The sequence below is a fragment of the Sciurus carolinensis genome, chromosome X (genome assembly GCF_902686445.1).
Source record: "Sciurus carolinensis chromosome X, mSciCar1.2, whole genome shotgun sequence".
Taxonomy (NCBI): domain Eukaryota; kingdom Metazoa; phylum Chordata; class Mammalia; order Rodentia; family Sciuridae; genus Sciurus; species Sciurus carolinensis.
In genome coordinates, this window is record NC_062232.1 from 100,241,153 (window position 1) to 100,260,720 (window position 19,568).

A 19,568-nucleotide genomic window follows, 5' to 3' on the forward strand; every position below is an offset into this window, starting at 1 on the left:
GTCTTGAGAGGAAGTTCAGAGTCACCCAAACCAAAGGAACAGGGCAAGATGTTGCTAAATGGTCTCAATAACAGGGCACACTGACTCCAGCCCACCTAAGCTGCACTAGGGTCCAATGCCTTTTATTTAAGTTGGCTGACATATTGCCATAGATTAATAAAGCCTTCTACCTCAAAACTCTTGGGTGTCAATAAGAAATGCCAGATGTCTTAGGGCAGGTGCAGTGTAAATAGAAACATTTTCTTAAAGTTTTATCTAGCCTTATCCAAAATCTCTGAATCAAATGCAACAGTACAAGTCACTAACTGCAGGATGTGCAGAGGGCCTAGACTCAGAAGCAAGTATTTGATCATTACAGGAAACTTACAGTAAATAGAATTTGGATTTTTACCCATTGCCTTTCACTGAAGTCAATGATCAAAAGCATTAGGAGTACCAGGGAAATGCAAATCAAAATGATAATGAGATACTGTTTCATACCCACTAGGACAGTTAGAATCTAAAAGTCAGATAATAATGAGAGTAGGTGAGGATTTGGAGAATTTCAGAATCCTCATATACTGCTAATGAGAATGTCAAATATTGCAGCCAGTTTGGAAATCAGTCTGGTATTTCCTCAAACTATTAAGCATAGTTATCATATTACCTAGCAATTCCATTCCTAGTTGAAAAGGAAATCAAAACAAAAATATATGCCCATGCAGAAACTTGTATGCAAATGTTTATATCAACATTAACACAAATGTTTATATCAGCATCATCCATAATAGCAAAAAGATGAAAACAACCCAAATGTCCATCAGCTGGTGACTGGACAGATAGAATGTAGTATATCCACACAATGGAACATTATTAGGTCATAAAAAGGCATGAAGCACTGATACTTGCTATAACTTGGATGGACCCTGAAAACATGATACTAAGGGAAAGAAGTCAATCACAAAAGACCACATATTATAGGATTCTATCAATATGAAATGTCTAGAATGGGAATATATATAGAAAAAGAAAGATTTGTGGTTGTTTAGGGGCAGGGAGGAATGGGGGAATAAGGTGACAGATAAAAGGCATGTGGTTTCTTTTTCAGATAATGAAAATCTTTTTAAATTGATTGTAGTGATGATTGCACATAACCATGATTATACTAAAAACATTGAATTATACTCTTTAAATGGGTGAGTTGCACAGAATATGAACTACAGCTCAACAGAGCTGTTAAAAAACATTAGGAATGAAAGAAGGAGGGAAAAGAAGGAAGCCATTTTAGCTCATGATGCCATCAAAATCTACTGCAGGCTTCTTAGCCTCTAGGCCTATGTTGCCATGGAGACTGCCTCAGAGTGAATACTGCTTGTCAAATGGGGATAATAATGCCTGCCCTACATATCTCACAGGATCACTGTGGGTCTCAAATGAGATAATAGATGTGAAGGCACATTGAAAAGCTAAATGCACTACACAAAAACAAGGAATTAGTGTTATTAAGATGGCTTCCATTGAATACAAAATAGCAAGCATACTATGATTGACTGAAATCATGCTACAAAATAGTTTTATATATTCAGAGGGTAAAATGCAAAAATAATAAGAATTACTATGTTGGGGTGGTAAAATTGTAGATGTTAAGAGTTGCTGATGTGTCATTTGTCTTTTTAAGAGGAAAAATGAAGAAAAATATGACTGTTCCCAGCTAACATCTAAAGGGATGGGTTTGATAGAGGGGCTTATATTATATTCCTGGCCCTGAAAGAAAATCAGGCTAAGGGTACTCTCTCCCATCCCATATTTCCCCCCTGCCCAGAAATTGTGTCCTGAGATGTCATTTCAGAAACTGCTTGGGTGACAGAATTGACCACAGAAGTTCCTTTAATCTTGACAAATGAGGGACTGACTCTTCTGTCTGAGAGAAGGATCCAAGAAGGAGTTGGAATTGAAATAGTGATGTTTCAAATTGTCTTAACCCAGACCCAACATATCCATGACACTCCTTCTGATGACCTCAACAATTAGCCAGTAGCTGAAAATGGAATTTAAAAAATTCTGATAATATAATTTTGCTCTGATTCAATTGTTTTAGGAAAGATAATTTCCAATAGTTCATGTGATATTTTCATTTTCGACGTCAATTCAGTTGGGAAAAAAAGGACTTTGAGTTTGTTGTGGGGGCTCAGTAAATTACTGTGGCTCACTCTTGATTTTGGTCTGTGAGATACTTTGATTCCCCAGGGCTTAGGTTCTTTTGCCTTTGTGAGTCCCTTCCTCCATTAAAATATTTACAAATTTATTTTACTTTTTATAAATGTGTTATATTTTATGATTGCATTGGTACAAAACCAAATATATGTAAAATTTTTCAACCTAAAAGTTCATCATTTTTCTTCTTATATGAAATGAAATGATAATATTTTTGTGAGACCCTGAAAATACTATGGCTCCTAAGCACTGTGTTCACTCTGCTTAATGGAGAAAATTGCTTTGTGCCAGAAGTCTGCACTACTGTAGCAGAAAGTGGTGAAATGGGGCAAGGGCTCCTACAGAAAACTAAATGGGAATACCCTGAGATCCAGGCTTCTCCAGAGAAGGAGCACAGGTTTGGGACTCAGGAGTAAAACAGTCCTTACTCAAGGCAAAGCTTCTCCAGAGCAGCAAGCATTTGGCATCTGAACTGTGGTACTGGGCTCTGGATGGAGACTTTTGGTTCTGATCTTTCTCCAGACTCCCAATTAAATCACCACTTTCTGACCACCATTGTAGGAACATCAGGGTTCCTACAAATGCCTGAGAAAAAATGACTTTGTCTTCATCATCTGCTGTTGCTGTTGAAGGGAAGGCCAGCCATAAAAACCTTCAATGCTCTCAGGAAGTTTTGTGGCTTCCTGCTTTCTCTCCCTACCCACAATACTAGTTCTAAGCCATTCTCCTGACTCAAGTCCCACATTTTTACCTTTCCAAATCATACATGTCCTGAGGTCTAGATCTAGCCCTACTACTACTGGGCAGCCTTCCCTGACAGAGTCCAAGATGAGCCACTGTGGCCCTTGGAGTTTATACCCCTGGCTTAGACCTGGTTCTCTAATGGCTTAGGTGTCCACCAGTGTTCTCATCTTGAGGACAGCTTTTGAGGAAAGGGACCCTGCCTTCCATCAGATGTGTACCCATCAAAGCACTTGGTGTAGCACTGAACATCCAGCATACATTCAATGGAACCTTGCCGTAGTGCACATGTACTTCAACACAGGGCTAATAATACTCACGATGTGTCTGGCAGCAAAGACCCCATCAACTATGGCACAACAAAAAGCCGCAATCACACCAAAGCTGATAAACACGATAGAAGCCACCAGCTGCAAGGGGGAACAAAACAAAAGTGTCTTAGTCTTCTACAGTTACTGCTTCTGGAGACTAGGAGATCCCCAAGAGACTGCCAGCCAAAGCACAACTCTAGCCTGCCACCCCATGGAGATGCTCTTTTTTGTCATGCAGGGTGAATGGGACTGGGGCTAAGTGGGGAGGGAGAGAAGGTGCAACTGAAGCACTTTTTTACATTTTCAGGAAAGCTAAGAAATTCACTCTCTGAGCACCAAATGGAGAGGTTTGCTGGTATCAAGCATGCTGTCCTTGGAGGGATTTGACATGTGCAGTCCTTCCATGCTCAGACTCAGAAAAATGTTGGACCACAGACATCACGTAGTCTAACCCTCTATTTTATTAATGTGGAAATGAAGGCACAGTGAGGCAAGCAGTGTGCCCATGGTCCCCATCTAGTCTATGGATGACCTTGGTGCCTACCAATTCCTACTCTAGTGCTACCTGTAACTCCCCCCGCCCACTGCTACTGGGCAGCATAGTGAATCCTGATGAAGACAAGATTGATTCTGAGGTACTGCACAGCCCTATATGCCCTTCTGCTTCATTGGAAAAAACAACATTCAACTTACTAAGAATTAAGTATCAGGGACATTTTACAAAGGCCGAAGTCTCTGAAACTGAACACTTCTGTGTGTTATATATGGAAACTTTCAAATAAGAAAAACATTTGTGCAAACCAGACTGCCCTATTCTCTAATCATGTTAGGTAACATAAATTTTCCTAATAACTTGTCTCCTATACCAAAGGTAATACTACAACCCAATATGTCGGTGCAGAGGTGTTTGAAGGTGTTTCCAGGGGCAGGGATACAAGCTACCTAAGTCTACCATCTGCCTTTGTTGATCCTCAGAACTATATGGGATCCTCATTTTTCTTTCTTGAGATTTTTGAGGGGAAAGAGGAGGAAACAGCATGGCATCAAGCTACCCTCCAGGGAGAAGGAAGAAATCAAAGTCAAGGCCACCTTAGGGTTCTCCCTACTTCAACAGGCTAGGAGGAAATACTTATCTCCTTTGGGAGTTGTTCAGAAACCTCTCTCCATAAATCTCACTTCACAGCACTACAGAGAATTGGTAAATAATGGATGAACAATGTCATGAGATTGGCATTATTAGCTATGCTATGATCAGCTGTACAATTAAAACTTGCCCATTATTTTGAATAATTTAAAACCAAAGTGCAAACACAAGTGGGTGGGGAAAAGTCCAGGTAAAATGGAAAAAAGAAAACTATTAGAACTCCCCTGAGGGTGATTCTTCATATTGCTAAGGGAAAACATATGGTTAGAGTTCTGAGTCCCTGGAGCCATTACGTTATCTGATTAAACTTATTGTTAAATAGACCTCATTATCAAAATTTCAATGCCACAGAGACTTGTTTAGGGGGAGCCTAATCAGTCCAATGTCTGACCACTCACTAACCAAGCTCTTTGATTTACAAGTCTATAAAACTGCAATATGCTTTCAATTCACTCTGTACCTTCTTCTCTTGCCCTGGAGGAAGTCTTCTCAGAGTGAACCAGGAAAATACAACAGCTTGCCCTTGGGGGATAGTATTAGGACATCAAACTTCCCAAGCTTCACCTTCTGTTATATACTCATCCTTCCTTTCCACCTTATAACATGTTTTGAACTATGGGTAATGAAGATGTTTAGGTTGGCCTCATAATTTTAGTTTGTCTTTTTTGTGCCCAAAGTACATTTGTTTTCTTAATCAAAGTAATCTCCTAGAAGTCAGGAACCCTCTGTGAAAACTTTCTCAAAAGATTATGTGTCAGAAAGGAAGATGCGAGGGTCACTAATAATATAGGACTGCAGTGGCAGAAATCACAGAAGCAAAGGCATTTCAGGCAAGGACAACAGCCTGACTGGACAGGCTCTGGAAAGCAAAGGATAAGATCCAGAATATTCTATCCCCATGGCTTAAGGACACTACTAGCTAGGCCATTGAGGAAGCATTAGGCAAAATGAGAACAAGTCCCATACCACAGGCTCACTGTAAAATAATTCCCTGGAGGCTTAGGAGAAAAGACAAAGTAGTAGTTTCTTTGGTGGCCAAACTTGTGCAAACTTAAGAGATGTGTTACTTATCCACATAAATATTGAGTTTTTTCAGAAGAATTCTATAGGGATGAAAACTTACCATCTGCCGCTTGTTCTCAACAAGGTTTGATCCGATGATTCCAAGGAATGACCCAAAGCCGAGCTGAAAAGCAACATGGTATACATAGTCTGTGGGAAGACAGCTTCACCACACAGTCATTCTGGCTCCTGGATATGATTCAGGATGATGGGAAAAAACTGGAGTACAACTGCTAAAGCCACATGCAGTTACTTACCCAAATAAAACATGTGCAATAAAAGTATTTTCTTTCCCACCATTTGTCAATTTTCCCTTGTCACAATGAATCACACCTAAAAAGAACTTATGTGCCCCAAAACTAAAAGTAAAGGTCAACTATAGCTTTTCAGAGCCTGCCTATTTCAATTTCAATATCCATTACCTAGCATGTGACTGGTGAGTCAGTAAGAGACATATAATGATGAAAAGCACACATTATAGTCTGATCTTTATCTGTTTTTGAAAAGGACCTTCCACTTTGATGCATGGGTTATAGTATAAAGGTTTGCGATAGCAATTTTTGATGCATCTGGCATACTAATCAAACTCAGGAAGTACTTTAAAAATCAGCAAGCACCTTAACCCACACTAAAAAAATAAAAATAAAAAAGAACTTTTTTTTGAAAGCCTATATTTGTGGTTGACCCACTGCAATTTATGTTAGCACTTATTCACCTCTTCTTCCATCTCTGCTTCATTTATGGATAGAAAGCATTCATTAAAGGGTGAATAGAAATGGCAGTGTAAAACCCTGAAAAACAATTTGCCTGTCTAAGTGGCTTGGATTATGGGTCAGTGTAGCAGATCCCACTGCCATCTCAGCTTTGCCATTAGTGGACTGAGTCCGCCGGTCTCAGCTGAAAATGATCACTAACCGATAGCTATTGATGGAGATGAAAATGGAAGAAGTAAAAAGTGGTGAGAATGGACCAATAAATCTTAACACAAGTTCAGCGGTGTAGTTACATTTCTCTTTAGCCTCACTAATGGTCTGGGTTTCCATCTGCAGCTTTACCTTGGCTCACAGGAGCATCTATTTCAGTCTGAGGCTCTGAAGCCTTACACTGATGCTTGGAAATTTAATGAACCCAAGGGCTGGGCTTGGTGGGGTGGTGCAGGGGAACTGAGTGGTTGTCTCAGGACCCCAAGAATGAAAGAAAATTAAAGGCAAGAATGAATGCAAATTTCCAAGGACTCCTGCAGAGCCACTCAGTGAGCAATCAATTTTTTTTTGGTACTGTGGGATTAAACCCAAGAGTACTCAACCACTGAGTCACACCCCCAAGTCTCTTTATTTATTTATTTATTTATTTATTTTATTTTGAGATAGGGCCTTGCTAAATTGCTGAGGCTGGCCTTGAATTTATGATCCTCCAGTCTCTGCCTCCCAAGCAAGCAATCACTCTTAGAAAACAGAAACTGAAGTGTATAAAGGCATTTTCCATGCCACCCAAGACTCTACTGAGAAGATTCTCATTCAGTACTCAAACTATGCCTGTCTCCCACCTAGTCTTATTTCAAATACAATTAAAATGTGTTGCCATAAAATATATTAATTAAAACCTGGATATGACTTAGCCTGGCTTGTAACTCAAGCTCTTCTACTTAAGTCTGTGCAACCCTGAGCAAACTGATTAACCTCTCTAAACCCGTTTCCTTAATAGGAACCATAATAGCTACTTCATAGGGACTTTGTGAGGCTTAACCAAAATGATACATTCAAAGAACTTTGCACAATGCCTGGCACAACACTAAGTACTCAGTAAATATTATTTTTCTCTAGAAGTTATTATTACTATTTTAAAGTCATTTAACTTTTGAGTCACTCTACCCTGATTTGAGCTGGAAAATCCTATCATTATTTGCTCTTTTTCAGGATAGAACAGTTTCACTGTTCTATCTTCCCCTCCAATATGTTCCACAGCTTTTATATTTTAGAAGGAATTCCATGGATAGTCTATGCTTATGGCACTTTGGGGCACTTGTGAAGATGCAAAGAAATCTGGATACCGTTTCTTAGGGGAAAAATAAGTCCTTTTCCCAAACAGTTCATCAGCTTCTACAGATATTCACAGAATGTCTCCTGAATCTCAAAAACAATCTTTTCCCTAAGACAGGAAGCAAAAACACTGACTATTCCTGAAACTCAAATAACTCTTCAATGGCAGTGGCCAGAAGAAGTGGGTCAAGTCCTTGAGGAACTGACTAGAAAGACAGGACACACCAGAATTGGAAATCCTCAGTCAGTCAGTCATTTTATCTAGTTCCCCCACCTCCCTTCCATTCCATTCTATTCTACTCCAAACATTCAATCTTCTAACATTTACTGAATACCTTTGTGTCAAATGTGTAAGAAGACATGGTCCCTGTCCCGTAAGAGCACATAGATGGGTTAAGGACCACAGGGGAGGTAAAAACAAAGAGCTATAGGAATAGAGAAGAATTCATTCTGCGTTTTATCCCTGGCTCTGCTATTTGTAAACTCTGTGACCTTGTGCCAGTCCCTTTACTACCCTATGCTTTGTTTCTTCGTCTATAAAATGGGAATCATAATAGTATCTACCACACAGGGCTTCTGTGAGGATTAACTAAGATAATGTATGTAGCATGATTTGTATAAGATAGGCTGCTGAATAAATGGTAGCTCTAAGATTTCACACAGAAGGAAACATTTTATATGAGCTCAAAGTTCAGTAGGCAGAACTAATACTCTATTGAGTCATGTCTGGAAGAATTCACTTACCTGGAATTCATCAATGTTGAGAAATTCATCAATGTCACTTTAAAAAATTACATTTAAAGCATTTTAAATTAAAAAAGGACTTACCCTCCATTTTGGTCACAGGAATGCTATGGAGTTTGGTAGAGCTGGTATCATTCCCATTTGACAGATGAGAAAATGGAGGACTACAAAAGTGTGAGAACTTGTCTACTCTTAGAGCAAGTTAACATCCTACCTAGGATTAGCCCTCTGACTAACAGCTAATCATCCCTGACTAACAGCTGATGTTCTTTCTGCCACATGTTGCTGGATTTGCAGCCAGTGTTAGTAGAATAGCAACCTCCAAGTAACAATGAACTCCATTGTTGCCCACTAGGGAAGAAGTTCTCTGAAGAAAAGGAGAAGTCCTATTTGAGGAAGAGCTAGGGAGTTGAAAATAAAGAACTGACCAGATGTAGAGGTTCACACCTGTAATCCTGGCTACCCACAAGGCTGAGGCAGGAGGATTGCAAGCTCAAGGCCAGTCTCAGCAACTTAATGAGATGAGACTCTGTCTCAAAATATTTTTTAATAAGGAATGGGGATGTAGCTCAGTGGTAGAGTGCTTGCCTAGCATCCCCAGTGCTGGAAAAAAAGAACAAAAAAGAAAAAAGAAAATAAAGAACGGAATCAACAGAGTTTCCTAAAAATGAGCAGCTGTTCTAATAAACTGCTCTCTTGAGACCTCAGAAAGGTAAGCTGTGTGGTGTACTCCCATCAAGAGCTTCATGGAATCATGTCATGTTTAGACCTTTGGCCCTCCATCTTGATTCCCCACTACCTGAACAAATAATTAGTTTGCTTTGTTTTTGGCTGCCCTCCACAAGTGGAAGAAAAAAGACAGATCATTAGAAATCAAAGTCAGATTCCAGGGCTCTGTTTGGACTGCACCTCATCACCTACTCCCATCCACTGCCCCAGACACTCAGAGCTGAGGCTCAGAAGGATTAGACATTTGGTAAATATTATTGGAAATCTACTCTGTAGCAAGCACTGTGTTTGATCTGTGATTTAGAAGTTAAGAGTTGGGATGGGGCACAATACTGAGACCAACGAAATTCAGGCTCAAGGAGCTCAAACTATAATTAGGTAAGCCAGTACACAATCCCTTTCCATAATCTTGAAATCCAAAAAGCTCTTAAAAGCAAAAGGGTTTTCTGGTAACTAACTTGGTGGCAAAGCCTGACCTTGAACTGATATGAGATTATTTTATGACCTTGATCCCACTTAATGTAAAAATTCACATGTTGTTATAGAAATATGAAGGCACTTGATTATGGTACTTGATACTTCTCAAAGCCCCACTGGCGTGCTAGGTAATATATGGCACTTGCACCATACAAATTTTCTAAAATAAAAAATAGTCTAAATTCTGAATCACATCTGGCCCAAGTGTTCAGATAAGGAATAATAGACCTATATAAACAAACCTAATGAAAATATCGCCCAACAGATGCCACAGAGTAACTGAAGGGTATTTTCCAGGAATCACAAGAAGGGGGAATCCACAATAGGGAGTTCAAAGATGTGGACTCCAATAGCTGAGAAATGTTCCAGCTATGTCTGTAAGTTGGGATGGGACAGAGCATTTAGATAGATAGCAGGGAGGACATTTGGGGAAAATGTGAGCAACTGCACCAAGGCAGAAAGGTCCAAATCATGTTCAGGGGACTATGACAATCTTGGCAAAAGAGAAGTAATCGGAGATCAGACTGAGGGCATCTGTGGAGAGCTTCAAATGGAATGTGAAGGAGGCAAAAGGGAGTCAATGAAGGTTAGAAACTTGTGGCATTATAAAAGTCTTATCCAGAAAAATTAGAATTTAAGTCTCATTTTAAAATATACTTCTAATTAGGGATTTATATTTTAGAATAAACTTAGATTTTAGAAACATTTTCAATAAGAGGCGGAAAAAGTTTCTGCCTAATTCACAATAAACTACAAAAACTAACTATCCAAAGCTTCTTATATTTCTCAGTATTCAAGTTAATAAAAAAAATGGCATCATCAAAAGAGTCTTCACAAGTGAAGCTGAAGTCACATTGGCCTATAGGTTTCCAGACTACTGTTTTGAATGATACCTGCTGTCCCTGTTTCCTAATACTTCACTGTAACTCTGATGTTATTGTTAATCAACTGACCTCCCCCACCCCCACCGCCCTGTCTTTGCTCCAGGAGCAGAAACTCCTGGTTTCTTTCCTGAAAGAAAACTCAGGCTACTATGCACCCTAATAGTACAACTGAGAAGTTATTGAAAGGAAAGCCTTTCCCCACTGCTCAGTGGGCCAACTCCATCTTGTGGGTTACTTGGGAAACACATTTAGAAGCTTCATTCTCCAGGATCTGAGGTAAAAGGTTAGAGGGAAGGAGAGACCTCTTTTACCTGCCTTTTTCTGCTAAGACCCAATCTTAGCTTTTTAGGCCTTCAAAGTGGAAAGCTCACCAGAACTCTTCTGGAATGAAATATGTCTTGAACATTCGAAAACAGTGAGCTAGTTTATCTTTGTCAGTTTTAGTTTTTTAAGACCTTATTGTACATCCTGTAAGGTTGTGTTTTTAAAAATGTATTTATGTGTCTTAGAATGCTGCTACTACCTTCTAGCTCAGGCAGGGAAGCTAACATGCTATTATAATGTACCTCACTGTACAGGGGCATCTGGTTGACAAAATGAAAATGCCCCTGAACAGTCTAACGTGACTTAAGAAAATATGTAAATTAAATTATATTTAAATGCAAGATTTAATATTAATATTTAAATGAACTTTATGGTAAGTTTCTTTTAATCTAATAACTTTTCCCTAATTTTTATGTTTTGAAATTTAAAATTCCCATGTATTGTTAACACATTTAACCAGACTCCAAAATAGCCTGGTTCTGAGTAAACTGAATTTTTTTTTTACAATTCTATACAATGGTAATTTATATTGAAAGTAACCAATTTGACAGTGCAGAATCTTAAAATGCCATATTATACTGCTGGTTTTACTGCTAAGCACATTTTATTGTGTTTTATTTCTCTATGTGGTTGCTGGTCCACCAAAATTAGACTCCCCTGGGGTGCTTATTAAAATGTAGATTTAACATGCATTACTTTTTCAGTCAAAGGTTAGCTCATGAAAAACCTGTGAAATGCATGTTTGTAGGCCCCACCCAGAATCGGAACCTCTGAGGGGAGGGAGGAGAGATCTGTATTTTTCATAGGTTCACTAGGTCACTCTTATTCATCCCTGGGTGGGGAAAACCATTGGTCTAGAGTTTACATAGTAACTCCCTAATGACCAAACTATTCAATTAGTGAAAGCACCCCATTCCCAGACAAATCTGGATTCTCAGGTATTTACTGTTTTAGAGGTAGGAGTCCTGACTGTATTCCTTATAACATCATATGACTTATAAACTCAAATGGATTTTTTGACTTTTCAAAGTGCTATCATCTCCCCTTCATTTTCTGTAATTAAAACCCATTTTTAAAGGAACAATCTATAGGAACTATGAGAGCAAAATTTTAAACCGTGGGGACACACAGTCCAGTTGGGATGGCTCTCCTATTAACACTTCCATGTTAACTTTTAGTGAAACCCACGCCTACAGACACTCGCCCCCACTGCTTCAACTTGCAATGCTAGCTGAACATCAGGTACTTGAATAACAACAATCACACTACCTCCTTCCTTTGTTAATATATTCCAACCTAGCCACCCACAGTCAGATATTCTACAGAGAAGGTTTATAGCCACTGTTCGTGAATAGTAGTTTGTACTCTTAAATGACAGGGAAAATACCTTCCCCTCACCCACAGTGACTGTGAATCTTGGCTTGAGCATTTGCTCATCAGTCAGAAATATTTTACTAATGCAGCTACCTGAAACACACAAAGTCACACAGACCCTATAAATTGCTTTTCCAAGCCACCAAAATGCTCTCTTACCCCCTCTTTTCCTCCCCCTCCCTTTGCTTGTGTTTAAAAATAAAACCCAATTCTGCTGACGACTGCTTTTCTAGCCTCGCCACAGGAAGTGGACTGGGTGAGTTCTCACATCACGTGTTTAACAGAGGGTACAGAACACCAACTGGTGTCTGTGAGACACCTGCCCTCAGCTGGGGCTGGGGGTAGACCTGCCTGCCCCAAAGCTTCGAAGGAACTTCCCCTGGCAGCCTTCAGCTAGAGGGAGGTGCAGCTCACATCAGGCCCCAGCCTCACAAGGACTATTGAGGAGACTGACAGTAGAATGGAATCGGTGACCTAGGCAACAGGCTCCAGGCTTGGTCACTCACAGTGCTGGCTTGTCAAAGGCATCATCTTTAATCCTTTCTCCACCCTCTGCGTCTCTCTCCACGGTGGGTGGAGGGGGTGCAAAGAGATATGTGTGTGTATACCCGCACATGTGTGTGAGGACAACTAACAACAACAAAAATACATCTGACCTTTTTTGTTTTCCTAATAAAAAAAGGAACCGTCCTAAACTTCTTTCCTGTTCTCTAGCAATTACAATTGGGGAGCTCTTTGATATTTAAAATATGATACAACCTCCAGAGTTAGGTTTTGGGTTCAACAGCAGTGTCCACAGACCTGAAAGAAGATCTTTTTGTTTTTGTTTCTGAGACAGGGTCTTACATTGCCCAAGTTGGCAAATGAAATCTTTTTAATGCAACGAATTCAATTGTCTCCAAAGTGGATTGGATGTACTTTGAGGGCAAGTAAAACAATCCACTGGAATATGGAATGTAACCATTAGAACTCCTATTTCCTATTTATTGTTTGTCTAAAATAAGAAGAAAGAAATTAAGTGTCACTAATAGTCAATAAATGGACTGTCACTGGCACCCTCCCTCAGTGTGAATGTCAGGTGGTCAGGTGAACCATCTTTCCTGGAGATGGCAAGTTCCAAGCAGCAAAGGGTTGATGGTGGGGTATTTTGTGTATGCCCAGATTGTACTATCTAGTTTCAACCAAACTAGATTCAGTAAGAGGAACAAGAAGTTTGGAAAGATTGTTGAGAAATCACAAGTTGAAGATGATCCTAATAATATAAGCACAAGTTAGCAACAAGAAAATTGCAGAGTTGATACTTCTAACTCCCAGGGAGAGTTCTTTGTCAGTCACGTTGTGAGGTCAACCAAAAGCAGTGATCTAATAAGATAACCTAATCATATCTGATAAGAAGTCAGTCAAAAGCATCTACAACTATCTAGCAGGGTTATTTGAAATAACAATTTATAGCCACTATCTTTAATGAAAAACTTCACGCTAAGCGAATATTATCCTGTGACATTTTAATGTTTGTATAAAGATATTAAAAATCATTTATTTCATTTTCATCTAATTTTTGAAGTTCCATGTTTGTATAACTTTTATGAACATGTACATACCTTATAAATGAATAAACATGAATACAACTCCTGCATCTTTTTCCTGATAGGAGTTCAGGATCATTTTGAAGAATAGTGTTGTTGGTCAAAGAATGTCAAGTTGCCAAGGTCTTCAGATTTCAGGTAAGGTCAGATACACAGAGAAAGGATTTTAGCCTAAGGTTAACACTGCTAGTTAGGAACATCTCCTAAACCAGAAAACAGAGGTCTTAAAGAACAAGGTGACCTGCTCATGATCACACTCATAATTAGGGATGGCCCTGGGATTCTTCTGAGTTTTAGTCTACAGCGTTTCTTAACAGGGCCAGAGTTGCCTCTCTGTATACAGAGACATATAAAGAAATGTGAACAAACACTAGAAAATTCAACAGAATTGAAAATCATCAGAGAAGAGTAGGAATCTCTATAGCCAGCAAGCTCTGGAGACCTACCTATGTCTTCTATACTTACAATAACTCCTGGGTAATAACCTCCAACAGTCACATTCTGGGTCCTGGTGGTTGCAGCAAGGCCCACCGTGAGAATTAACACGGACACAATAAGCAAAGTCACGGTGACATAGATGGAGTTTCGTTTCCTCCGATTGAAGGCTCCTGAAAGCATAGAGAGAAACTGAAATTGCTCATTTCAGCCAGGAAAAGGAGTGACTTCAAGAAAAAATTTACTAGGAAGACTTTTTTCCTGTTCCTACTGGTAACTGGGGTTATCTGGGGAATGGGATTATAGGGAAGGGATGGACTTTCATTTTTGCCATCATCAGGTGCCACTTTTATAATAAAAAATGTATTTCCAGTTTGAAAATAAACAACAGAAGAAAATTCACCAGTTACATAAAAACAAAACAAATTTTATGCTGTTGGCATTCTATAAAAGATGTGTCATACCCACTTAGTAGAGTGGTTTTTTAGGCCAAATTATAAGGCATATGATGAATGAGAAGTGTTTGTGTGGAGATATTAAATGAAAATATTTTAAAGCCAATATGAAACTAAGGAGGTTTTTTTTCATAAGCTAGAGATATGAAATTTCATTTTCAGTGTAAATATCAGAAGCAAGCCAGGTACTGGGATTTTTTTTCATTTATTTCTGACATTTGCCACCTCATGTATAAACTTTAAAATGGTGTGTTGGCAAGATTTGTCACATAACAAATGTGTGTAATAAAGTAAGTGTTTGGAGGCTATTAGTCCACAAAGATATCTATCGGGGGAGGTAGAGGGGAAGGATTATAACTTATACACATTTAGGCTTATGTGAGGATGACATAAATATAAATGATGAGAAACCCATCCTCCTACTCAGGGCTTATCAGACATGATAACACAAACCAATATATTTTTTTCAAAAACTGGCTTATTAAGTCAGATAGAAAAATGGTATCTGGGCTCAATTTTCAATTTAATTTTTTAAAGGAACCAAACATTGCTTTACACTCTGCAGGCATTTCTCTGCCATGGGGAGGAGGTCCTTAATAGGAATTACCAGGGGGGAGTTACTACATATGAGTTTGGGGGGCTATAATAAGTAATCAAATGGGAATGCTGAATGCTATGGGAGTCTGGTTATCTAATGGAAGTATGGAAGGTAGGGAGACTGAAGCAGTGATGAGCCTTATGATGGGGTTGCCTGCCCCAGGTGGCTTAACTGTCACTTACAGCCCTAAAGAGATCCCTTGAGACAGCTCATAAGACCCAGGTCGTTCTGGAAAGCCTCACTGCAGCCTCAAGAAGCACTGATGGAGAGATGCTGCTCAGACGGCACCATAGGGAGGGAGGAGGGAGAAGAGGGGGAAGGAGGAGAGAAAAATCAGGCCCAGGAGAGCCTGGTGGTGAAAGGGGGAGGGTGCTGTGGCTGGCCTTGCAGTCTTCTGCACAAATCCTCCCACTCCTGCCCCCAGTATGGAAGAAAAACCTCAGTGGTGCCACCCTGGGTTAGCCCCAACATCCATCTTGTCTTCCCTGTGCAAGCCACCGGAGGTGGGAGGGGCTGGCGGTCTCCCCTGACGTCAGCCTCAAGAGTGAGGGACATGACTCATCAGGGTCATTTTTGATATGGTATTGTGCTATGACCATTTTACATTGAAATGTAGAAATGGTTTGAGGCTTTATAAGCACCCATACAGTAATGTGCCAATTTCACCCTGGGAAGAGAGGTGAGAGTTGGGAAATATGGTTCCTCTCCAGTAAAACCTGAATCCAGGAAAAACAAAAAGGCCCAGAGACACCTGTGACATCAGGGGCCTTTGTGTGAGATGGATATTAGGGCTGCAAATGGCAAGCTGATGAGCAGTAAGCCATACAGACAGCCTGGTGCTGGGAGAGGATAGAAGAGGGGCAGGGTGAGTGGGACGGATAAGATTTATTTCTTCTGTTTATCTGAAGATTAGTTATCTTTCCTCTTGATTTTGAGGCACCTTAAATGAGTCTCTAAAGCAAGGCCCCTAAGACTATTTGATGCTACTTAGTGAGTTTTTAAGTCGTTTCCAGGGAAGGGCTGTAATGTAAACTTAGCAAGACCACCTTCCATTCTTGCAAGCCTTCCTTTCTCCTTTGTCACCCTCATAGGATCTCTAGCCCTCTCCTGCCTCAAATTGGCAAAAGAGAGTAAGGGAACATCTGGATACACCAAAGGTATCTTACACAGAAAACATGTAACCTTACAGATTAAACTGCAGGAGTGTGTGTGTATGCATGGTCTTGCTAATTTGTTTGTTTCACCAGCCTGTTCCTTCTCTACCAACTGACCTTTAATTTTCTTCACAGCTCCTGGGTCTTCTTTGCAAATATCACTCTAACTCTTAAAAGCACAGGAGCCAGGTCAGAAAAGTGACTCAGCAAACCACATGGTGTCATTCGAAAATCTATTTTTTTCCCCCCTCTGTTTCAGAACCTGAATTGAAAATTCAGTCGGTTGAGAAACCCAAAGATCCTACAGCCCCACAGGGGCCTTGCCTCCAGATAGGATTTGTTTTGGATAAAATTGCTAAGAAAACTCTCCCCTCATTATGTTGAGTATCTGTCCTTAGACCCCTCACTCCCCCAGTGAACGCTTATTTGACACTATAAGGACCACAGTTGTGTAAAATTAAAATTTTTCTAGTTGCACTGGGGGAGATGACTGCTTGGAGGAGCTCCTGGGTGAATCCTTTCAAACTGAAGAATCACCCCTCAATTAAGCTTCATTGTTAATTTGACTTAATACAATCTACATCTAGAGAAAGACATGCCTATAGGTTCTATGAAAATGTGGCCAGGGATCCTAAAAGGTGACTTATTGTGTTTGCTTTAAACATTTTCCTGGAGATAATTTTATTTTAGAAGAAGAATCCTATTCTAATTAAGGTACAACTTGGGGTTTACCTTTGAATTTTTCTGTGAACATAGCACTGTCTTGTTCCAGCTTTGTTTAGTAAACTGAACATCATAAACTAAGACACCATGAGCTACTTAAAAACAGTAGCAGGTACTGGAAAACAGTGCCTGTCACAGCGTTCAATGTCTAGTAAGCAGTCGGTACTTGTTGAATAAACAAGGGGCAACATTTCAGAATTATCTCCCTTCTAATTAAAAAGGCTTGAGAAGAATTGTGTGAATAAATATTGGTTATGATCATAGAACTGATTGTTTAAAAATAAGGTACACCTGAGGACTCCCCAGAACTGAAAGCCTTCTGGACATCCACGTCATAACACCACTATCTCTCATTGACCCATTCCTTTGGTAACCAGTATATTTATGCTTGAACAACAACTCCCAAAACCAACAGCAGTGAGAGTCTGAAATCTCTTCATTGGCATTGCCTCCCCCGACCCAGCAGCCTCCCTGCAGAACTACTGCAGCCCTCCCTCTCTGCAGTGCCCCACCTCCATTCCAGAATCCCGAGGACCAGGATGCTCAGCTCTAGAGGCACCCAATTATTTGCTATCTCCACTCTTCCAAATACAGCCAGCTTCTCCCTCCTCTGGGTTTTCCTCCTGATCAGAGCCCCCACCTGCATTGCGGTCTTTGAATCCAAGTCCCTCCCTTCATTTAAAACCTGCTCAAAATTCACCTCCTCCTAGAAGTTTCTCTTGATCAAGCTCATTCTGCTCCAATCACTCATTGTTTCCTGTCCCTAAATTCCTAGACACCACACTCAGTTAAGTATTTTAACTGGAACTGCTACAATTACAATTGTAACTGCGGGTCTGGTTCACAACCCACCAGTTCCAGGACTATGTATGTATCTGACGTGAACCAAGGTGTGGGCTGCTTTGAGGACAGGATGTTGTCTCTGCCCACTGTAGTTTACCTTGTACACATTCTCATTTATCCTCTCCCAAGAAAGTAGGTAAGGTGTGTAATGTTTATTGGAGTGCAACAAAGATGGAGGCCCAGTATCCTGTCCTATATGCTGTGCTATTGACGACTGGCTAATTCTCAGGGTTGATCTTTTGAAACGAACCAATTAGGATTTGCTTACCTGAATCTGCTTTGCCACACAGGTCATGGATGGATCCCAGGAAGTCCCCCACTTGGGAGTCCGTGCAAACAGGTGGCTGCCCACGCAAGACCTTCAAAGCCCTGCCAGCCTCCCAAACATTTCTTTAAAGGTGCTGAAATCCACCACCTCCACCCCCTTAATCAATTCTTTGAAAGGAAATAGCCAAGGCCTCCCGGTGAATTATAAATGTGTTATTTGGGAGGGAAGGAATGCCCTGCTGTAATAGAGGTGCCTTAGCGCCTGGGGGCAGTGTTGCCAAAATGGAGAAGGGGGTTTCTGGAAGGGGGTGGAGGGGCGCAGGAGTCAAATTACCGGCTTCGTAATTTTCAAGCGCATGCTCCGCTCATCTTGGACTAACCGCTCATCCCCAGCAAACGTAGAGTGCAGGCACCTTGGTGCAGTGTGTCTGTGTGTTCAAATTTTTATTGTTTTGGCTGCGATTGTGTCTTGACTGAACAGGGAATCCCCTCAGAAATGCCGCCCATAGAGGCTGAAACACTAACCCACCCACTCACTCCCGCTCCCCTCACGCAAGAGAAGGATGGTGTTGCCAGATCTAAGTGGGAGTAGCTCCCAAGTAGCCTAGACGCTGATTCAGGCCTGGACTGTTCGGGACCAGTGCCAGGGAACTCCGGGGAGACTCCCATGTTCAAAACTGTTGGAAACCCAGGGTTACCATTCAACTCAGGAATTTGCTAGTGCCGTCGGTCAGCGGACTTAAAAAATCGGATTGCGTGACACCAGTTCCGCGTCCGTATGTGTTGAGACTGGGCAAAGCCCACTTTGCCACAGTGTTGAGACTGGGCAAAGCCCACTTAAGCTTCTTCTTGTGCAGACCTTCTGAGAAACACAAGATGGACTGAGGGTCCATGGGAGCCCAAGAAATAATTCTCTTCGTCTTGTTCCCCCAACCCACAGTGTAGTGTGTTAAGTAGCAACCCTATATGCCCTGATCTTCCAATCTGCACACGCGGTCAGATGCGCCAGGGCGATGAGGCTTGGTTTGCAGGTGGTTGCCCGCAGCGGGAATGGGCGCTGCGGAATGCTTGCACTCCTCCACTCAACCCTCCCTGGCGCAACAGCTTGGCGTCGGGGAACCAGGACTGTGCTGGCGCCACAGCTGGCCAAGGTAAGGAGTACATTCTGTGTGCGTGCGTGTGCGTGTGTGTGTGTGTGTGGTGTGCGTACATGTTAGAGAAGGAGCAAGAGAACCCTGGGGTTAAGGCGGGGGCGGGGGGAGTCTGATACTGCTGGGCTCTGGATTCGACTCTGCTCTCGTTTGTACCCCGTTGCAAAACAACTATGTCCTAAAAAAAATGAAAGAGCAAATTCTTAGGCTGAATATGCAGAACCATTGAAAATAGGGATCTTTCTACAATCCTGAAGATAACAGTTTCTGGGGACCCTTCTGTGAACGAATTTTGTTGAGATGGTGTCTTTTGCAGGCAGTAGGGAGCTCGCAT

The 19,568-nt window shown here is 41.0% G+C and overlaps 1 protein-coding gene across 2 annotated transcripts in view; it reads right to left on the reverse strand.

The window, feature by feature from the left end:
- Window positions 1–19,568, reverse strand: part of Tmem255a (transmembrane protein 255A) — a 60,990-nt gene that overhangs the window by 40,035 nt on the left and 1,387 nt on the right. For both annotated transcript variants that reach the window (XM_047535860.1, XM_047535859.1), the window contains exons 2-4: window positions 14,074–14,216; window positions 5,513–5,575; window positions 3,255–3,344 (exon numbers count right to left, since the gene is read on the reverse strand). In XM_047535860.1, coding sequence (XP_047391816.1) covers window positions 3,255–3,344; window positions 5,513–5,575; window positions 14,074–14,216 — 296 coding nt within the window. The remainder of the gene's footprint in view (window positions 1–3,254; window positions 3,345–5,512; window positions 5,576–14,073; window positions 14,217–19,568) is intronic.